Here is a 20774-nt window from a genome sequence, read left to right on the forward strand (position 1 = left end):
ACACTGAAACTGCTTTGCTGAACTGGTGACACCATTTGGCATCGGTGGTTGGCCTGGAGGGAGGGTTATCCCCCCACCCCCCCAAGTTTTACACCCATGCTCCCAGCAAGATTTGCCACACTAGCTGTAGATTATGAGAGTTCATGCTCAGAATCTTAGATGGCTACTCAGATGGCAAAAGTACACTAACTTCTCAATTCTCACTGGATTCTTAGCATACTGTATAACAGATGTGTCCAACCTTGGCAACTTTTAAGACTTGTGGACTTCAACTCCCAGAATTCCCCAGCCAGCTTTAAGACTTGTGGACTTCAACTCCCAGAATTCCCCAGCCAGTCATGCTGCCTTGGGAATTCTGGGAGTTGGAAGTCCACAGGCCTTAAAGTTGCTGAGGTTGGACATCTCTGCTGCACAATGAAAAGGCTGTACCCGAAATTATGTTACATTATGAATTACGGTTTATGGTTTAGGTTTATTCGATTTATATGCCGCCCTTCTCCCAAGGACTCAGGGCAGTGTACAACATTAAAAGAAACATATTACAAAAGTTAAAAAGAAATTAAATAGGATATCTCCAAACCGAAATTAAAATTAACAATGACACATTTTTTAAAAAGAATTCAAATTAAAATTAACAACAATCAATACTTTGTTAAATTATGTTAGGGGGACAATACTGCTTTTAAAATCTAGCAGCCCAATTAATTCCCCCTCCGGGATATCTTCTTACTGAGAAGTATTCTTGAAGTACTAGATTCCTGGCCTTTTCATTTCAACTGAATCATTGTTTTTTTTTCCCCCAAGAATTTGACAATTCCAAAAGCGATGAGGATATCATTTAGATATATGGTTTTTAATTTTTCGTTTTTGTTTGTATAAAAGCCTTATTGTATCTTGTTTACTAATAAGAGTGATGGATGCCTCTCGGCGTTATCCTCCGACTGCGTGATCTAATTTAAGTATATCTTTCTGTCACATTAAAGCCGAATGCTGCTTTCCATGTTTTAAAGGAGTTCCGAGTTTAACTCTGTAATTCATCCAATACTTTACACATCAGTATTTTACGTGCACTTTCTATGGGTCTAATATGTTACATGCTAGAAAACCGGCTGTTTTCAAGTTAGAATTTGTAGCATCTAACACAATTCGAGTTTCGCTTATTCCTCCCCCCCTCCCCTTTTAAAACACGATCATGTTGTTTCCATGTGGACGTGTTGCCATCTCTCTTATTTTTAACTGATATGCTATAATTTCCCGTCCTCCCCCGCCCCAATGTGCTTTCGAAATGCATAAGACCCAAAATATTCCTCCAATATTACCTCATTTAAGTTTCAGATCGTTTTCGCTTTTCTTCCAACTGTTTCTACAGTGTAATCTTGGCAATTGGAAGAACGTTTTTCGCTTAGTCTTCAACAACTTTGGTTTTGTGGAGCGTTGCAATCCTGGGCATGTTTTTAAAGCCCCTAAGAAAATGGCAAGTAAGGATTAAATGCACTGTATTCAAAATACCCTTATGCAGCTTCTTTTTTGCTTGTGGCTGGACCTGTTCGTTTTCAGTGCCCACTCGCAGAATATCCTAAGAGGGCTGGGGGCATTGATTTGTCTGTTTCCACGCGTACAAAGCTTTTGTGCGTCAAAACATTGGTCACAATAAATTTGCACTATTCATAACAGGTCTTTCCTGCTGGTGTACAAAGAGGTCAGCTTTCGTGGGGCAGATTGTCCCAGAACATCCAATCTCACCCACAAAGCAAAATAATAATAATAATGTCAGGTCTACACACGGATACAGAGTATTTTTGATCCCCAAACCCCCTTTTTCTGTCTCAAAGCAACGCTCTTTAGTTAGTTTGCTCTCTCCACCCGCTGTATCCCTTTTTTCCCCCCCTTTTGAGACTTTCAAAACTGGACACATTTCAGCTTCTTGTTTTTTCTTTTGTAATCGCTTGATCATTGTCCTTTTAAACTTGCAATTCCTTTTGAAGCAAAAAACAACAGGGTTTTGAGGTCTTGTACCCACTACTAGGCGTAGATAGAAAAAACCAAAATGTTAATCCGAATGACTTAAGCTTGGAATTGTCATGGTGTCTGACATAATTAATAAATGTATGCTTCATAAATGCTGTATCTTAGAAGAAATGTCCAAATAAAAGGAAACGCTAAAAAGTCTTCACTTTTTTTTTTTTTTTTACAGTCTCTTGTATGGAAGTTTGTTGTTGTATAAATGGCTGCCCCTATGAAAATCTTTGATGGGACGGGTGGCTCAGTGGCTAAAACTCTGAGCTTGTCGATCAGAAAGGTCGGCGGTTCGAATCCCTAGTGCCGCGTAACGGAGTGAGCTCCCGTTACTTGTCCCAGCTTCTGCCAACCAAGCAGTTCGAAAGCACGTTAAAAATGCAAGTAGAAAAATAGGAACCACCTTTGGTGGGAAGGGAACAGCGTTCCGTGTGCCTGCCAGCCATATGACCATGGAGACATCTTCGGACAGCGCTGGCCCGTCAGCTTTGAAACGGAGATGAGCACCGCCCCCTAGAGTCGGGAACGACTAGCACATACCTTATGAAAATACCCTTTAACGTTGCTTTTAAAAAGTTCTATATTCCAAAATGCCATCACTTGCATTCCCCCCCCCCCCCGAGCATTTCTACATTGAAAAGTACACAAAAATATTGTGAAAATGGCCTTTTTTTAATGAAGTGTGTCTCCAAATCCAGCAGAGAGCCTCACATTCAGTTCACCTTCCAGTTTGTTCCCAAGATGGCTTTTAGGCTAACAGGAACCTACACATTTGGAACATCTGGACTAATTTTGGATACTTGTCGGACGTGATGGTTCTGGGCAACTAAAAAAACGTGCATACTTTTTTCTACCAGTTTGCTGGGGAGTAGGAGTGGCGGGGGAGGTGATAGGCCAGCTGTTGAGAGAGGCCACTTGTCTTCTGTGGTGTATATTGGAGGTTGTGACCCTTTGAGAGCTGTATGCAACCGAATTTCATTTTAATGTATGCGGATTAGTGTACATTGAAAGCGACAATAAAGTCTGTCTACCAACTACATCCATATCTATCTATCTATCTATCTATTTATCTATCCATCCATCTATCTATCTCTATCATCTATATTCATTCTATCATATATATCTATCTGTATATCTATCTATCTTATCTATCTATATACCTATCTTATCTATCTCTATCACTATCATCTATCTATATGTATATCTATCTATATCTTATCTATCTATATCTCTATATCTTATCTATCTTATCAATCAATCATCTATCTACCTTACTACCTACTGTCTACTGGTATCTGCCTATCTGTCTGTCTGTCTGTCTGTCTATATCGATCGATCGATCGATCTCTATCATCTATATTCATTCTATCATCTATATCTATCTGTATATCTATCTATCTATCTCTATACCTATCTTATCTATCTCTATCACCTATATTCATTCTATCTATCATCTATCTATATGTATATCTATCTCTATCTATCTATCTCTCTATCTCTATATCTTATCTATCTTATCAATCAATCAATCATCTATCTACCTTACTACCTACTGTCTACTGGTTTCTGCCTATCTGTCTGTCTCTCTACTTATCTGCCTACCTACCCTCTACTGGTATCTGTCTGTCTGTCCATCCATCCATGTCTTACCCACCCATCCAATCTAGGTATCCTCCCCTGCCCAGCTTCGCTTCGTTAGATTTACAACCGACGCCCCCTCCCTTTCTCCCTGTCTCCCCCTCCCCGCGCAGGGGCCCCGGGCGTCCCGAGGGCAGCTCCCTCCTCGGAGGCGGCCAGCAAGGAAACAAACGTGGCGCTCCGGCTGGGAGGCGGCGGCAAGGAGCCCCACCTCCGGCCGGCCAGAGCTGAGCAGGCAGGGCGCGCACCTTCCCCGCCGCCGCGATGGCGCTGGCCGACCTCTACACGCAGGTAGGAGGCGGGTGGGGGCGCCGGGGGATCCTGCGGCCGCTCCGCCTTGCGGGGAGCCCCGGCGGGGTCTCTTGGCTCAGCCCCGGGGAGGCTCCGGCTGCGTCCGCCGCTGCGTCCCCCGCCAGCTGGCGAGAAGCGGGCAGAGGCCGGCGGGCGTTCCCCCCCCCCCCGCCACCTGCTCCGGGAGGGAAGGCGGCGCCGCGCCGTCCGGCTCAGCCATCCGGGAGGAGGCGGGCGCCGCGGCAGGTGGGACGGAGCCCGCCGGGACCTTCGCAGCGGGGCCGCTTAGCGGGGAGGGGACTCCGGGCCCTTTGGGTCGCTCCGGCGCTGGGTGGGAAGGCCGGTCGACCCCCCCCCGAAGGCTGCTTTGCACCCCCGAATTTGACCCTGCTATCTCTCTTCCCCCCTTTCTTTCTCTCCTCCCTCCCTCCTTCTTTCCTCCGTTTTCCTCCTTCCTCCCTTTCTTTCTCTCTCTCTTTCCTTCTTTCCTTCTTTCTTTCTCTCTCTCTCCATTCCTCCCCTTCTTCCTTCCTTCTTTCCTTCCTTCCTTCCTTCCTTCCTTCCTTCTTTCTTTCTTTCTTCTCCTTTCTTTCTTTCTTTCTTTCTTTCTCCTTTCTTTCTCTCTCTTCCTTCTTCCCCTTCTTCCTTACTTCTTTCCTTCCTTCCTTCCTTCTTTCTTTCTTTCTTTCTTTCTTCTCCTTCCTTCTTTCTTTCTTTCTCCTTTCTTTCTCTCTCTCCCTTCCTCCCCTTCTTCCTTCCTTCTTCCTTTCCTTCCTTCCTTCCTTCTTTCTTTCTCTCTCCCCCTCCTCCAGCCTTCTTTCTTTCTTTCTCCTTCTTTCTTTCTCCTTTCTTTCTCTCTCTCCCTTCCTCCCCTTCTTCCTTCCTTCTTTCCTTCCTTCCTTCTTTCTTTCTCTCTCCCCCTCCTCCAGCCTTCTTTCTTTCTTTCTCCTTCTTTCTTTCTCCTTTCTTTCTCTCTCTCCCTTCCTCCCCTTCTTCCTTCCTTCTTTCCTTCCTTCCTTCTTTCTTTCTCTCTCCCCCTCCTCCAGCCTTCTTTCTTTCTTTCTTTCTTTCTTTCTTTCTTTCTTTCTTTAGCTCTTTCCTCACTCTCCCTTCATCATCCTACTCCCCTCCCCCTCCCTCTTTCTTTCTTCTGCCACCTCCCCTCTATCATCTCCATTTTTCAATCTTTTTCTTTTCCTGTTCTCCCTCTCCCCTCTTTTTCCCCAAGACTTCCTTTCCTGGGCTTAAGGCCGGGGTCCTAGACATGCCTGGTCCAGTAAACCTTTTCCCAAAGTTGCTTCCTTCAAGAGCTGCAACAGACTTGAGTGGGCACTTGAGTAGGCAGCCTCAGGGAAACATTTCACACCACAATCTTCCCCTGCTTCCCAAATAAACCCATTTTCCTGGGTTTGCACACACACACACACACCCTGCCTATCAATTAACCAAATGTGCTGCTTTTCCCCACATGCTTAAACCAGGGAGGCGAAAACTTCTAACCAAGGTAGACAGTCTCGATATGTTGTGTGAATCCCTCTCTCCTTGGCTTTTTAACCTGACTTGATTACAAGTATTATGCAAATCTGGTTGTGGTATAAAAACTCTCTCGAAGAAATTTCAACAATATCTAATTTCAACAATATCGTTTGGGGTGGCGCAATCCCAGCACGCCTGGAGTTAAATTGCAGTGAAACCAGTTGGCAGAAAGACTGAACCCCCAAAGCCCTCGGCAGTCCTTTTGTTGACTTACGGAGAGAAACTTTATATGCCATAATACATTTGCTAGTCTTTCCAGATTCAGAGGTGCTACAGGCAATCCCCGACTTACAACCTTTTCATTTAGTGTCTGCTTGAAATTACCCCACTGAAAAAAGTGACTTCCGACAGTACTAACACACCTATTGTGGCATCTGGTCAGGTGATCAGAATTTGGGTGCTTTGCCAACCAGTATATATTTTTTTATGATCGTTGCGGCATTCTGGTGTCATATGATTGCTTTTGTTACTTAACAGACAGTATCTGTCAAGCAAAGAAGAAGCCCGATTCACTTTTAATAATTAAAAGTGATTAATAATAATAAATAAAATAAATAAAATACTTCACAGTTGTGTGATTCGCTTAACACCTGAAGCGGTTTGCTTAACAACCATGGCCAAAAAATAAATAAATGGAAAACTGGGAGTGACTTACTTAACAACTGCCTGGCTTAACAGCAGAAACTCTGGTCCTAAATTTGGTTGTAAGTTGTGGGTCCCCCTGTAGGAAGGACCCACAGTGGTAGACACGCCTCGTGTACCTTCAAATGCCTTTGAAAATTTATTGTGTGTGACTCCGAAAGCATGAATCACCTGCAGAATTCCTGTGTCAGAATTGCATACTTAAATGATCAGGAAGTGTTTTTGCAGGAGCTTTAAAAATCCTTGTAGAAAAAAATAAAAAAGAAGCACGCAGATGACCTCATGTTTGAAAGCTTCAATTGTGTACTTGCGGATTTTTTTGTATAGGATTGTGTAATTCTCCAGTTTCAGACAGGTGTCAGGTAACCATGCTGTAGTGTACCAGTAAGACAGTTTGAATCTTTATACTTTCTCCAGTCACTCCAGCAATGCTCCAGTTTGCGATGCTGAAGCGGGAGACCCGACTGGGAGTCAACATGAAAGTAAACCTATTGTTTATTTGTAAGGCAGGTTCCCTGATCTGTAGGTGGCTCGTAATATTTGCAGATGGAGGCACCTGGAAGCGCCCGCTTCAGGAGCAGATCAGGCTAACATATGTGACAAAACCGCATAGAGGAATCTGCCTTGCATTGCAATGTTTCAGCTCAAAAACCTATTTTGTGCCCAATTCCAAAGGTGCCATTTGTACAAAGATACCGTATCTCTCCCAATAAAGAGATACCTTTCATAATAGGATATTATAAGTTTCCAAACTTAAATGTTTAATCACAGATACATATCTCTATCCAGTGGTGAAATTCAATTTTTTTTTACTACCGGTTCTGTGGACGTGGTTTGGTGGGCGTGGTGTGGCTTGGTGGGCGTGGCAGGGGAAGAATACTGCAAAATCCCCCATTTCCTCCCGATCAGCTGGGATTCGAGAGGCAGAGAATAGATGAGGGCGGGGCCAGCCAGAGGTGGCATTTGCCAGTTCCCTGAACTATTCAAAATTTCCGCTACTGGTTCTCCAGAACCTGTCAGAACCTGCTGGATTTCACCCCTGTCTCTATCCCACTTCAATTAATGGATGTCAATACCAAATTTCTCACAGTAGAAAAACAACATTTTTTTTAAAAATCCCATTAAAAAAAAAAGTTTTATACACAGGGATCTTATTATCATATCTGGTGAACCTGTCCATTGGCGAAAAAAATATTGGTTAAAGATAAAAGGATGGTTAGAGGAGATGATATCACAACAAATAGACCAAAAACCAGAATTATTCTTATTAGGCATACTACCGGGGAAATACAATAAAAGAATTATATATTTAATGTTACATGTAATAACAGCAGCGAGAATTACATATGCACAAAATTGGAAAAACAGAAGTATACCTGCAGATGAAATGGTAATAAAGAAAATATTAGAGTATGCTGAAATGGACTGGTTAACAACGGAACTTAAAGAGAGAGGAGAAACAGAATACTTACTCAACTTATGGTATAATTGGCTAGATAACAGATGCAGAAGTTAGAAAGTTGATAATGAAAGCAGGTTAACACACTAGAACCAAATGCAGGTACAAAGCTATATAGAAGAATATATATTGCAAGTAATATCATTATCAGAGTGTACACAACTGCAAATTAAAATGAATAGAGTGTTATGTTATAACTATGGATACAATTATGATCTACAATATTATGTATTTAAAAAGAGACTATACTATGTGACTAAGAGAAAATGGACCACAATTAGGGGGTATAACATCATGTATATTTAAAAAGGATTTGATAACAACCAGTATACGGATGTTGCAAAATTGAAATTGTGCTGTAGAATAAAGGAAAACGTACAATTTAAAAAAAAAAAAAAAAGAAAATCTGTTTTTTGCAGCCTTGAAAATTCTGCTTCATTTTCCTTTGGAACTCACTGCAACAAGATTCTTAAAAGCAAACGTAACAGCTGCAACTATGCATTACGGCAGGCGGCGTTTGCTGTTTCCATTTTTGCTGACGCTACGCTTATATATTTTTGGTTTTAGCTTGTTTATTTGAGAACAAAATGAAGAACTCATCCAATCTGTTAAGAATTAAGCCACCAAACACTCTATGATGTTTGTATTTTTTTTCCCTTTTCTTGTAGTACAACAGAGTTTGGATCCCCGATGCTGAGGAAGTTTGGCAGTCTGCTGAAATTACAGCTAATTATAGACCTGGAGACCATAGTCTTCACCTCCAGCTGGAAGACTGCACAGTGAGAATAAAAAAAAAAATGGTGTTTTTAAACAAGTGGTGGTAGACTGGGCAACACATTAAAAATATTATTAAATATGGGCTTATCCATTGGATCCAAGTTACGCTTTGGTTGCAAAGATAGCAGATATATCTTCAGAATAAATAAAGAATACATGGTATTTTCCAAAGCAACTGAACTGAAGGCAGAACAGGAGGCAAATGGGTGGCAACTAATCAAGGAGAGAACCAAAACAGAATAACGGAGCTGGAAGGGACCTTGAAGGTCTTCTAGCCCAACCCCCTGCTTCGGCAGGAAATCCTACATCACTTCTGACAAATGGTTGTCCAATCTCTTTTTAAAAACCTCCGGTGATGGTTTGGGAGCATCTTTATAGGACTGAATGTTCTTATGTGGTCAAAACATGCCCCCAGTTTAGTAAACCTCACCCTGCTAATTATTGAAAGAATTCGCTAAAGCATCTTAGAGTTGTAAATAGAATAGAATAACAGAGTTGGAAGGGACCTTGGAGGTCTTCTAGTCCAATGCCCTGCTTAGGCAGGAAACACTACACCACTTCAGACAAATGGCTATCCAACATCTTCTTAAAGACTTCCAGTGTTGGAGCATTCACAACTTCTGGAGGCAAGTCGTTCCACTGGTTAATTGTTCTCACTGTGAGGCAATTTCTCCTTAGTTCTAGGTTGCTGCTCTCCTTGATTAGTTTCCACCCACTGCTTCTTGTCCTGCCCTCAGTTGCTTTGGAAGATAGCTTGACTCCCTCTTCTTTGTGGCAGCCCCTCAAATATTGGAACAATGCTATCATGTCACCCCTAGTCCTTCTTTTCATTAATCTAGACATACCCAGTTCCTGCAGCCATTCTTCATATATTTTAGCCTCCAGTCCTCTAATTATCTTTGTGGCTCTTCTCTGCACTCTTTCTAGAGTCTCCACATCTTTTTTACATTGTGGCGACCAAAACCGGATGCCATATTCCAAGTGTGGCCTTACCAAGGCCTTACAAAGTTATATTAATACTTCACGTGATCTTGATTCTACCCCTCTGTTAATGCAGCCTAGGAATATGTTGGCTTTTTTGGCAGCTGCTGCACATCGCTGGCTCATATTTAAGTGATTGTCCACTAAGACTCCAAGATCCCTCTCACAATTACTTCTATTGGCCCGGTACCACCGATGCTATACCTATATAGTATACTTTGTTCTAGGGATGAAGTCTCTCAGTGGCTAAGACACTGAGCTTGTTGATCAGAAGGTCGGCAGTTGAGCAGTTTGAATCCCTAGCGCCGTGTAATGGAGTGAGCTCCCTTGACTTGTCCCAGCTTCTGCCAACCTAGCAGTTCGAAAGCACGTAAAAATGCAAGTAGAAAAATAGGAACCACCTTTGGTGGGCAGGTAAGAGCGTTCGGTGCACCTTCAGCATTTAGTCATGCTGACCACATGACCATGGAGACATCTTCGGACAGCGCTGGCTCTTCAGCTTTGAAACGGAGATGAGCACCGCCCTCTAGAGTCAGGAACGACTAGTACATATGTGCAAGGGGGACTTTAACCTTTACCTTTATTTAGTTCTACACCTAGAACTAAGGAGAAATTTCCTAACAGTGGCAGCAATTAATCAGTGGATCAACTTGCCTGCAGAGATTGTGAATGCTGGAGGTTGTTTAGAAGAGATTGAACAACCGGAAGATCTCCAAGGTTCCTTCCAACGTTGTTATTCTGCATCTTACAATATTATTTTTTGCTTGGCTTCCTCACAGGAGGTGGATTACCCTGTGGAGCCTTCTGCTTTGCCCCCTTTACGAAATCCGGACATTCTCGTTGGAGAAAATGACCTCACAGCCCTTAGCTACCTCCATGAACCGGCCGTTTTGCATAACCTTAGGGTTCGCTTTGTGGAGTCCAGGCTGATCTACACCTATAGCGGTAAATACTCTGGATCGATCCACGTTGCACTCGGGATTCTAAAGAAAGCAACTGGCGCAACTTTAAATTCTCTCCTGTGTGTCATCCCCAGGGATAATTTTGGTCGCCATGAACCCTTACAAAGAGCTGCCAATTTACGGGGATGCTATCATTCATGCTTATAGTGGTCAAAATATGGGAGATATGGATCCCCATATCTTTGCGGTGGCAGAAGAGGCTTACAAGCAGATGGCAAGGTATGTTCTGATCAGTGTCCTGGGATAAACTTTGGCGAAGGTTGGCCCCTCCCTGCCCCTCCCTATAAGCTTTGAAGGATGTAGAAAGAGACTCTTAGAGTCAATAAGAGATTATGGGGTTGTAAAAGATGACTGGGCAGATCCTGAAGGTGGGGTCAAGCTTGTCATCCCCTTGGAATTCTTCTGTAATCATAAGAGACCTAAGTCCAGCCCTCTGTGAATTTTGTTGACTCTTATCTAGCATCAATTTGCCTTGACCATTAGAACAGTGGTAAATAGGTAGCGTATGCAGGTAGCCCTCGAGTTATGGCCACAATTGAGCCCAACATTTATGTTGCTAAGTGAAACATTTGTTAAGTGAGTTTTGCCCCATTTTACGACCTACCTTTGCCACAATCGTTAAGTGGGTCATTTCATGTGTTAAGTTCGTAACCCGGTCGTTAAATGAGTCTGGATTTCCCATTAACTTTGCTTGTCAGAATGTCGCAAAATGGGGCCACAGGATCCCTAGGATGCTGCAGTGGTCATAAGTGCAATGGGCACAATTAGTTCCCTTAATTGGTTCATGACTCTCCAAGACTCCTGGCCAAGTTTTGTAGATATCGGTCTATCAGCATTCCAAGCCAGATAAGGTCTGTGACTGTAAATCCTCCCTTGAAAGACTTTGCTGGATGTGAATGAGCAGAATTCACAGTAAATTAATCAAAGGGGTTTTTGTCGGGGCCAGGAGTTTGCTTCATGCTCTTGGGAAGCCTCGATGAGAACAGGATCTCCTGCTTGGACAGAGGGTTGGACTAGATGACCTTGTCAGCGTTCCAAGTATCATGTAGAATTAAATCAGAGTCCAAGGCAAAACGATCCTTAAAGTTCCAATTTAATAAAGCAGACATCTTAGCACATCTGTGTTAATCCCAATTCTGGAAATTACATCAGAATTCCACCCAGTTAAAAGTTCATGATCTTGTCCCCACACCCACAATCCATCACATGGTCCAATCTTCTTCTTCCACGCTGGCGTCTCCACCCAGCTGCTTCCAGTCAGGTGTAAAAGTGCGGAGACAAAAGATGATCTTGGCTTCTAGACAAGAATAAAAACAATACATTCCACAATCCTACTCCTGTCTATTCCACCCTCCCATCAACTATACTAATGAAACAGCATAATGAAATAAGAGAAAGTGTGGCAGGCCCAAATTCTAAAAAGAATATAATTGCAGGCCTGACAGACCTACAAGGTCCCTTCCAACGCTGTTATCTTGTATTGAATCTCAAGTCCAAACAAAGACAAAATAATATCTTCAGTCTTCGAGGACGCTCTCAGCAGATCCCAAAGGGATTGCTTGCAGAAATGAGGTTTTATCAGCAGGGTGGAGTGAGAGATTGTGGCACTGAATTTCCAGCAGAAAGTTTGAGGTCATCCCAGGCTAACACAATTAGTTTTTCACACACACGACAGTTGTGAATTGAGAAGGTACATCTGTCTCACACGTCACCTGGGTTTCCATAATCAGCCTGCCTTCTGATCTTTTATCCTTGTCTTACCCCAATTTAAATCTCATGTCAGCTCACCTACTCCGTGCATCCGAGCCCATGAACTTGCGGCTCACGAAACTTCCGTGCCTCAGAGTTGTGGAGTTGGAAAAGATGCTACTAGACTCTGGATTTAGAGTCAGTAAAGTGATCACAGAAGCATTTTCATCGATTATTTTTGGGAGCCCAGCAGTGGTGGGATTCAAATAATTTAACAACCGGTTCTCTGCCCTAAGGACCAGCTGGGTAGGCAGGGCTCAGTGGTCATGTGACCGGATGGGAGAGGCCAACTCAACATCACTGACATTGATGGGCACTTCGCCTTAAGGGTTAACCGGAGAGGCAGTTTTTGCAAGCAGGTCAAGAATAGCAATAGCAATAGCAGTTAGACTTATATACTGCTTCATAGGGCTTTCAGCCCTCTCTAAGCGGTTTACAGAGTCAGCATATTGCCCCCACAGTCTGGCTCCTCATTTCACCCACCTCGGAAGGATGGAAGGCTGAGTCAACCTTGAGCCGGTGAGATTTGAACCGCTGAACTGCAGATAGCAGTCAGCTGAAGTGGCCTGCAGTACTGCACCCTAACCACTGCGCCACCTTGGTTCTTCAGATAAAGATTAGGCTAGAAACAACACCAGAATGTTTCCTTCCTGCCTTCCTTACAGGATTAGCCCTGTAAAGTGGGGAAAAACCAAAGGAGATTTCTTCCAACAACTGGTTCTCCCAACTGCTTAGAAAGTTAACAACTGGTTCTCCCAGATAGGTGCGAACCGGCTGAATCCCACCACTGGAGCCCAGAACTATTTTTTTTTTAAGATTTATATCAGACACACTGAAAATATCTTTGTATTGTGGTTGAGACCAAGTTGGAATCTAATGTAAAAGAAACATCATGGTATTCGAAGAATATATTTTCTAACTTCCTTATTTTGATGATGGTGGTGCTGATGGGGATGACGCCGATGTGATCTTCTCTAGGAACGACCGAAATCAATCGATTATTGTAAGTGGGGAATCGGGAGCTGGCAAAACAGTTTCTGCTCGATACGCCATGAGATATTTTGCGACGGTCAGCAAATCAAGTAGCAACGCTAAAGTTGAGGATAAAGTGTTGGCATGCAATCCGATAACTGAGGTAAAATATTTTATTTTATTATTAGATTTTTATCTCATCTTTATTACTTTATAGGTGACTCAAGATGCTGAATGTAGTAGTATTCCTCCTTCCTCCAATTTTCTTAACAACAACCTGGTGAGGTGGATTGGGGATTGGCTCAAATTCTCCCAGCTGGTTTTCATAGCCGCAGCTGGACTAGAACTCACAGTCTCCTGATAATTGAGCCCAAAATCACCGAGCTAGCTTTCCTGCCAGAGGTGAGACTAGAACTCACCAACTCCTGGTGATTGGCCCAAAGTCACCCAGCGGGCTTTCCTGCCTAAGGCAGGACTAGAACTCACTATCTCGTGATTGGGTCAAAGATATCCCACTGGCTTTCATGCCTAAAGCGGTACTAGAATTCACCATCACCTACTTTCTAACTTAACCAATAGACCCAATTGACTCTCTAAATGTTTCCTGACTGAATCGTCTAATAGAAATAGCCACTTCCGATTTAAAACAATTTTTTTCTTTTGTGCAGGCGATTGGAAATGCTAAAACGACTCGCAACGACAATAGCAGCCGCTTTGGAAAATACATGGAGATCAGTTTTGATAGGAAGTACCAGATCATTGGGGCAAATATGAGGACATACCTGCTCGAAAAATCTAGAGTTGTTTTTCAGGTTAGTAAGAATTGGCAGTGAAATCTGTGCGTTTCTACTAACTTCAGACCCAGCAATCTATCTCGCCTTCTGCAGGTGCTCTCAAGGTTTATTCTAGCCAGCATGATCAGAGGCAGTGTTCAGCCAGTTCGGACCAGATTGGGTGAACTGGTAACGGAGATTGCGGGTGGGATTCAAACATTTTTATTACTGGTTCTGTGGGTGTGGCTTGGTGGGCATGGCGTGGCTTGATGGCGAGCATCTGCGCGAACCAGTGGTAAAAAATAAGTGAAACCCACCGCCGAACATGATGCTCAGGGGCAATGTTGTTTCGGAGATGGCCTTTTGCAAAAAACTTGTACATTTTTAAAAAACATTTTTAAAATTTGTAAAAGTTATTTAAAAGTTTTTAAAAATGTTCTGTTTCTTCCTGTGAACAAAATAAGAATGAAAGAGAACAAAATTGCTTGGGGGGTTTCTGTGTGCAATTTCTAGCATTGTTCAGAGGCATTTTTATTAAAATAGAATAATTCAAGGCGCTTCCTCTTGTTTTTCAACTGAGAAGTAAAAAACCATCATCGGAGCAAGAGCTTTGGCTAAAACTCAGAGCCCCTTTGGTTTCAGAGGCTGGCAGGTTGCACCACTTAGCAATTGGTTAAATTTGGGGAAGGCCGCTGAGTTTTAGAAGCTTCCCACGGCATTGCTCACATCCGTTTCTGAATAACCCACATCACAGAAACTTGGGTGGCCTTCTGTCTCTAACTTTTGAAATTATTTCAAGGTTGTTTGTTTATTTATATTCATTCTTTTTTTTAAAAAAAATCAAAAGGTTAAAAGACAAAGCAAAAAAAGGGAGGGAGGAAATAGGGAAGGAAGGAGAATAGAGAGAAAAAAGGAGGAGAGAGGGAGGGAAGGAGAGAGGGAGGGAGGGAAGGAAGGAAGGAACAAGAATAGAGAGAAGAAAGGAGGCTAGGGGGAGGGAAGGAGAAGGGAGGGAGGAAGAAAGGAAGGAAGGAAGGAAGGTCACTCAAGAAATGAAAAGGAGGTGGAAAAAATCCTATAAAAATATGACTTTTGATCTTTTTTTCAGTAGATAATTATAATTTTATAGTTCCTCCTTCCTCTTAGATAATACACAGGTCCATTCAGCCTTTCATTTAATTTACATCTTTCTTAATTGTCAAATCCATAAATCAACATTTCATTTCTTTCTTCTGTCAGCAAAGCGTCCAAACTATCTCTAGTTTTAATCTTTCTTTTCTTTTCATTTGCAGTCAGAAAATGAAAGAAATTATCACATATTCTATCAGCTGTGTGCATCGGCTCAGAGCCCCAAATTTAAGCATCTTCAGCTTGGTATGTCACCTATTACCTTATAGATTAATCTCTTTTATTGCTTTATTATATCAGTTTGGTGCATAATTCACAGAGGAGGCGTCTGTTCTTGGTTTGGGAGCATCTTTATGGGACTGAATGTTCTTATGTGGTCAAAATATGCCCCCAATTTAGTAAACCTCATACTGCTAATTATTGAAAGAATTCGCTAAAGCATCTTAGAGTTGTAAATAGAATAGAATAACAGAGTTGGAAGGGACCTTGGAGGTCTTCTAGTCCAATGCCCTGCTTAGGCAGGAAACACTACACCACTTCAGACAAATGGCTATCCAACATCTTCTTAAAGACTTCCAGTGTTGGAGCATTCACAACTTCTGGAAGCAAGTTGTTCCACTAGTTAATTGTTCTAACTGTCAGGAAATTTCTCCTTAGTTTTAAGTTGCTTCTCTCCTTGATTAGTTTCCACCCGTTGCTTCTTGTCCTGCCCTCAGGTGCTTTGGAGAATAGCTTGACTCCTTCTTCTTTGTGGCAACCCCTGAGATATTGGAAGACTTCCATCATGTGTCCCCTAGTCAGTGGTGGGTTTCCGTTTCTGTAGGTGTGGCCTCCTTTGTGGGAGTGGCTTGCCGGCCATGTGACCTGGTGGGAGTGGCTTGCCAGCCATGTGTTTTCTTTCTTTCTTTCTTTCTTTCTTTCTTTCTTTCTTTCTTTCTTTCTTTCTTTCTTTCTTTCTTTCTTTCTTTCACTCTCTTTCTCTCTCTTTCTCTCTATCCTTCTATCTATTTACCTACTCTCTCCCTCTCTCCCTAACTACGGGCCAACTGGAAGTTGGAAACGATCTGTTGCCGCCTTCCGGAGGGCCTCTGGGGTACTAGGGGAGGCCGTTTTCACCCTCCCCAGGCTTCAAGAAAGCCTCCGGAGCCTGGGGAGGCGTTGTGCACACATGTGCAGGAGGGTGGGAAAAATTGAATTGGTGGGGGCACACATGCGCGCACTATAGCATGCCCGTGCAAAATTTTGGCACGTCATAAGAAAAAGGTTCACCATCACTGTCCTACACCATTTCTGGCAAATAACATCTTGTAATTAAGTCTTTCCCGAAAAATTTCAATGATTTCTCAGTATTAATTTTAGAAGACTCATTCCCCCCCCCCAAATCTTTGCAATATTTGGCTACCGGTGACCCATTCCTAGGAGTCTGTGGCCTCCATGGTCAGCATATCTGGTGACGTATTTGCTTTCCACCCGTAGCAAGTGCTGAAGAATTTAATTATACTAACATGGGTAGAAACATCACAATTGAAGGAGTGAATGACCACGCCGACATGAAGGAAACTCAAAAAACGTTCAACCTGCTAGGTAAGCTCTTATCAAGTTAGCTGTTTAAAAAAAACCAGCAAAATTCTAACATTTACGAAATGCTGTTGGGTCCTTTAGTGTCTGATAGCTTGGCAAAAAAATTGGCACGCTATCCGATGCACCTTTTTTAAATACAAAAGGTAAAACTTGCCCTATTTTACGGCACAGTGCTCATCTCTGTGTCTTGGGGAGGGAGCCGAGGGCTCTGCATTGGAGGCAGAGACGGGGCCGAGGCCGTATGGCAGTGATGAGGCGCCTACGGAGCTAGACAGCAGTGAGGCAGAGGAACAGCTGGAGCCCGTTCCCAATGTGTGCATGCGCAGAGCTGCCAGAAGAAAATAACAATTCAGAAATCAGGGTCGACTTGGGAGTAAAGCCACAGGTGGCAGGTGAATGGCCCCTCCCATAGGACATAAAAGAGGAGCGAAAGGGGAGTGGGCTTTTGCAGGAAACAATTCGTTCGTTCGGTTGTTAGATTCATTTCAGGAGTGTGAAGATCTGTCCGTGAATCTCAGAGACTCTGAGCCCAGTCTTTCCTTGCATAGCACTACATTTGGAAAATATTTACATGGCAGCTTTCCAAGATAGATGAGGTCTGTGGTCATAAATATTCCTTTGAAAGACTGTTTGCCAGGCCTTGGCTGAATGTGAATGAGATGAATTCACATTCGTTTAATAAAAGGAGTTTTGTCGGGACCAGGACTCTGCCTCGTGCTTTTTGGAGAAGCCTACGTCAGAACAGAACGGGAACTCACCCTGTTGCATGGTGCTTGGGTCTCAAACCCAGGCTCTCAGCTTTCCAGTCTTTAACTACTGAACCAACATGCCCCATGCTTTTTAGGAGTCACTGAACTAAGGGGGCATCCATCAAATCACACTGTTAATGTGAGAATTAATTGTAATGTTAACGTCTGGGTGGAAGATAATTTTTGCTCGTTTTTCATTGCAGGCCTGAAGGAAGATTTTCAGATGGATGTTTTTAAAATACTGTCCGCTATTCTTCATTTAGGCAATGTGCAGATCAGTCCTGTTGGTGATGAAAAGTCTTCTGTTGATGTAAGATTTACCGGCAGAATGTTTTAATGAACAATGCAAGGTTTCCCCCCCCCCTCCCTTAAGTCCCTTAATCTTTGGCTTGAAGGAAGTACATTCATCAGGAAGTACCTTGCTGGCTGGAGAATTCTGGAAGCTGAGGTCCGTGTGTCTCCAAATTGCCATGGTTGAGAAATATTGCTCTGATGATTTTCTCCAGCCCATTATGAATCTAGAAGAAAAAAATATGTTAAATTCTGCAGAATTGGCACTCAGTTCTGGGGTTGTCAAACCTTGGGATATTCTAGATATTCTAGGACAGTGTTTCTTCACCTTGATGAATGGTCACCTAGTGGTGAAGGCACTCGCCTCCCACCCAGAAGATTGAGAGTTCAAACCTAGGTTGGATGTTTCTTTCCTAAGATGGAAAGGGGGGGGAAATTCTGTTGTGAACTCCTTGTAGGTGTCAGGAAGGGCATCTGGCATACTCAGCTCCATTCAGTCACCCCCAATTAAGTTTTTTTGTTTAATTTAAAAAAGGTGTGTTTCTTCACCTTAGTAATTTTAAGTTGAGAGGAGTTCAACTTCCAACAGTCATGCTGACTGGGGAATTCTGGCAGTTGAAGTCCACTCATCTTCAAGTTGCTAAGGCTGAGAAACAGTTCTAGGCAGTAGAACCACAAAACAGAGTCTGCGGACTATCAAGCTACCCACTGTATGTTAAAAATATATATATATTGCATTTTGAAGCTGTAGAGCAGTGTTTCTCAACCTTGGCCACTTGAAGATGTCTGGTCTTCAACTCCCAGAATTCCCCAGCCAGCGAATGCTGGCTGGGGAATTCTGGGAGTTGAAGTCCAGACATCTTCAAGTGGCCAAGGTTGAGAAACACTGCTGTAGAAGTTTTGATGATTGACATGCCCAATGACAATAGGTTTCTTATTTCTGCTTCAAAGGTGGACGACAAACATCTTAATATATTTTGTGAGCTCTTGGGAGTCGAAAGTGATAAAGTAGCTCAGTGGCTTTGTCACAGGAAAATTATTACTACCTCCGAAACCGTAGTAAAGCCAATGACGAAACACCAAGCTGTAAACGCCCGAGATGCTTTGGCTAAGAAGATTTATTCTCATCTTTTCGATTTCATCGTGGAACAAATTAACAAGGCCTTGCAGTTTTCAGGCAAACAACATAGCTTTATTGGTGTTCTGGACATTTATGGGTAAGAGGATCTGTTTTTCAGAAGAAACCAGTGGTGAAATTCAAACATTTTCCCTACCGGCTCTGTGGGCGTGGCTTGGGGGGCGTGGCTTGGTGGCCATGTGACCGGGCGGGCGTGGTCGCACAACTGACTCACACATAATGTAAAAGCAGCTGGACCTCACACAAAATGGACCCTTGCAACAAGTAGGAAACTCACAGACAATCAGGCATAGCTGATTGTTGCACAGCTGATTGGTAGTAAAAAAATGTTTAAAAAAGTTTTTTAAAAAGTTCCCACGATTGCGGGGCACAGCTGATTGTTGGAACTTTTAAAAAACTTTTTAAAGCATTTTTTTTTACTACCAGTTTCGGCGAACCGGCTTGAACCGGTAGCATATCACCCCTGGAAGTAACCCAATATTTGCATTAAATCCTGGGTAGGCCTCGACTTGTTTGTTTGTTTGTTTATTGGATTTATATGCTGCTCTTCTCCCTAGGACTCAGGGCGGCGAACAACATTAAAAAAGACACATACTAAATTTAAAAAAAATAAATAGAGTATCCAAAAAACAAACCCAATTAAGATTAACAATAACATTTAAAATTCGATTAAAATTAACAATAATCAATCATTTATTTTATTTTGTTCAGGCCAGGCCGGCTTGCTGGAAAAGCCAACTTTTTAGGGCGCGTCGGAAGGACCGGAGGTTGGGGATTATACGAAGCTCCGGGGGCAGCTCATTCCAGAGGGAAGGGGCTCCCACAGAGAAGGGTCTCCCCCTGGGGGTCACTAGCCGACACTGTCTGGCCGACGGCACCCTGAGGAGGCCAACTCTGTGGGATCACACTGGACGATGGGAGGCTACCGGTGGCAGTAGGTGGTCTCGCAGGTATCCTGGGCCTAAGCCATGGAGCGCTTTAAAGGTCATAATTAGTACCTTGAATCGCACCCGGAAGACAACCGGCAACCAGTGCAGGCCGCCTAAAAGGGGTGCAACATGGGAGCACCTGGGTGCCCCCATGATAACCCGCCCAGCCGCATTCTGAACCAGTTGAAGCTTCCGGATGCTCTTCAAGGGCAGCCCCATGTAGAGAGCGTTACAGTAGTCCAGGCGAGAAAGGACGAGGGCATGAATGACTGTGCACAGAGCATCCCGATCCAGGAAGGGGCGCAACCGACGTACCAGGCGAACCTGGTAAAAGGCCCCCCCACTTACAACCATTCCTTTAGTGACCAGTCAAAGTTACGACGACACTGAAAAAAGTGACTTTTTCACACAACCATTGTAGCATTCCTCATGGTTTGGGTAGCTTTGCTCGCATCTTAGTATTTGGGCGAGAAGTCTTCTTATCTCTCTTAGTGTCTATCACACCATTCCAATCACCCAATAGTATACAGGACCTATAGTCCCACTGTACTAATTTGGCATGAAGATTTCTATAGAATCCATCTTGCTGTTGATTAGGAGCATAAATCCCCAAAAGTAATGTCTTTTTCCCTTCTAGGATTAGGTCTAAAGCGATATATCTTCCGAAGGGATCTGCTTCAATTAATTCAGCTTTCATGTCTTTTCTTAAGTATACAACTATACCATTCTTCTTTTCCATAGCGGAAGCTACAAAATGTTGACCAAGTTTTGAGTTAATCAGATATTTTTGATCAGTTGATTTGATATGAGTTTCTTGCAAACAAATTATGTCATTCTTAAACTGTTTGAGATAGTGAAGTATTTTCTACCTCATGGTCACGTAATCAAAATTTAGAAGTTTGGCAACTATCATGTATTTGTGACGGTCACGTGGTCGCTTTTTGCGACCTTCTGATAAGTCAACTCAATGGAGAAGCCAGACTCACTTAACAGTTGTGTTACTAACTTAACGACTGCAGTGAACTGTAAACTTCATTTAACAACTGCGGCAAGAAAAGTCTTAAAAAGGGGGCAAAATTCATTTAACAGTCTTGCTTAGTGACAGAAATGTTGGGCTCAATTATGGCCATAATTCAAGGACTATCTATAGTTATGTGGACAT

General features: G+C 43.0%; 1 protein-coding gene across 1 annotated transcript in view; it reads left to right on the forward strand.

Moving 5' to 3' along the window:
• The first annotated feature begins 3918 nt into the window (after nucleotides 1-3918).
• The window catches only part of MYO5C (myosin VC), a 61756-nt gene continuing 44900 nt past the window's right edge, over nucleotides 3919-20774 (forward strand). The window contains exons 1-10 of the mRNA XM_032233264.1: nucleotides 3919-3945; nucleotides 8251-8361; nucleotides 10120-10285; nucleotides 10377-10521; nucleotides 13030-13186; nucleotides 13692-13835; nucleotides 15089-15170; nucleotides 16401-16508; nucleotides 17458-17564; nucleotides 18497-18762. Coding sequence (XP_032089155.1) covers nucleotides 3919-3945; nucleotides 8251-8361; nucleotides 10120-10285; nucleotides 10377-10521; nucleotides 13030-13186; nucleotides 13692-13835; nucleotides 15089-15170; nucleotides 16401-16508; nucleotides 17458-17564; nucleotides 18497-18762 — 1313 coding nt within the window. The remainder of the gene's footprint in view (nucleotides 3946-8250; nucleotides 8362-10119; nucleotides 10286-10376; nucleotides 10522-13029; nucleotides 13187-13691; nucleotides 13836-15088; nucleotides 15171-16400; nucleotides 16509-17457; nucleotides 17565-18496; nucleotides 18763-20774) is intronic.

The sequence above is a fragment of the Thamnophis elegans genome, chromosome 16, assembly GCF_009769535.1.
Source record: "Thamnophis elegans isolate rThaEle1 chromosome 16, rThaEle1.pri, whole genome shotgun sequence".
Lineage (NCBI taxonomy): Eukaryota > Metazoa > Chordata > Lepidosauria > Squamata > Colubridae > Thamnophis > Thamnophis elegans.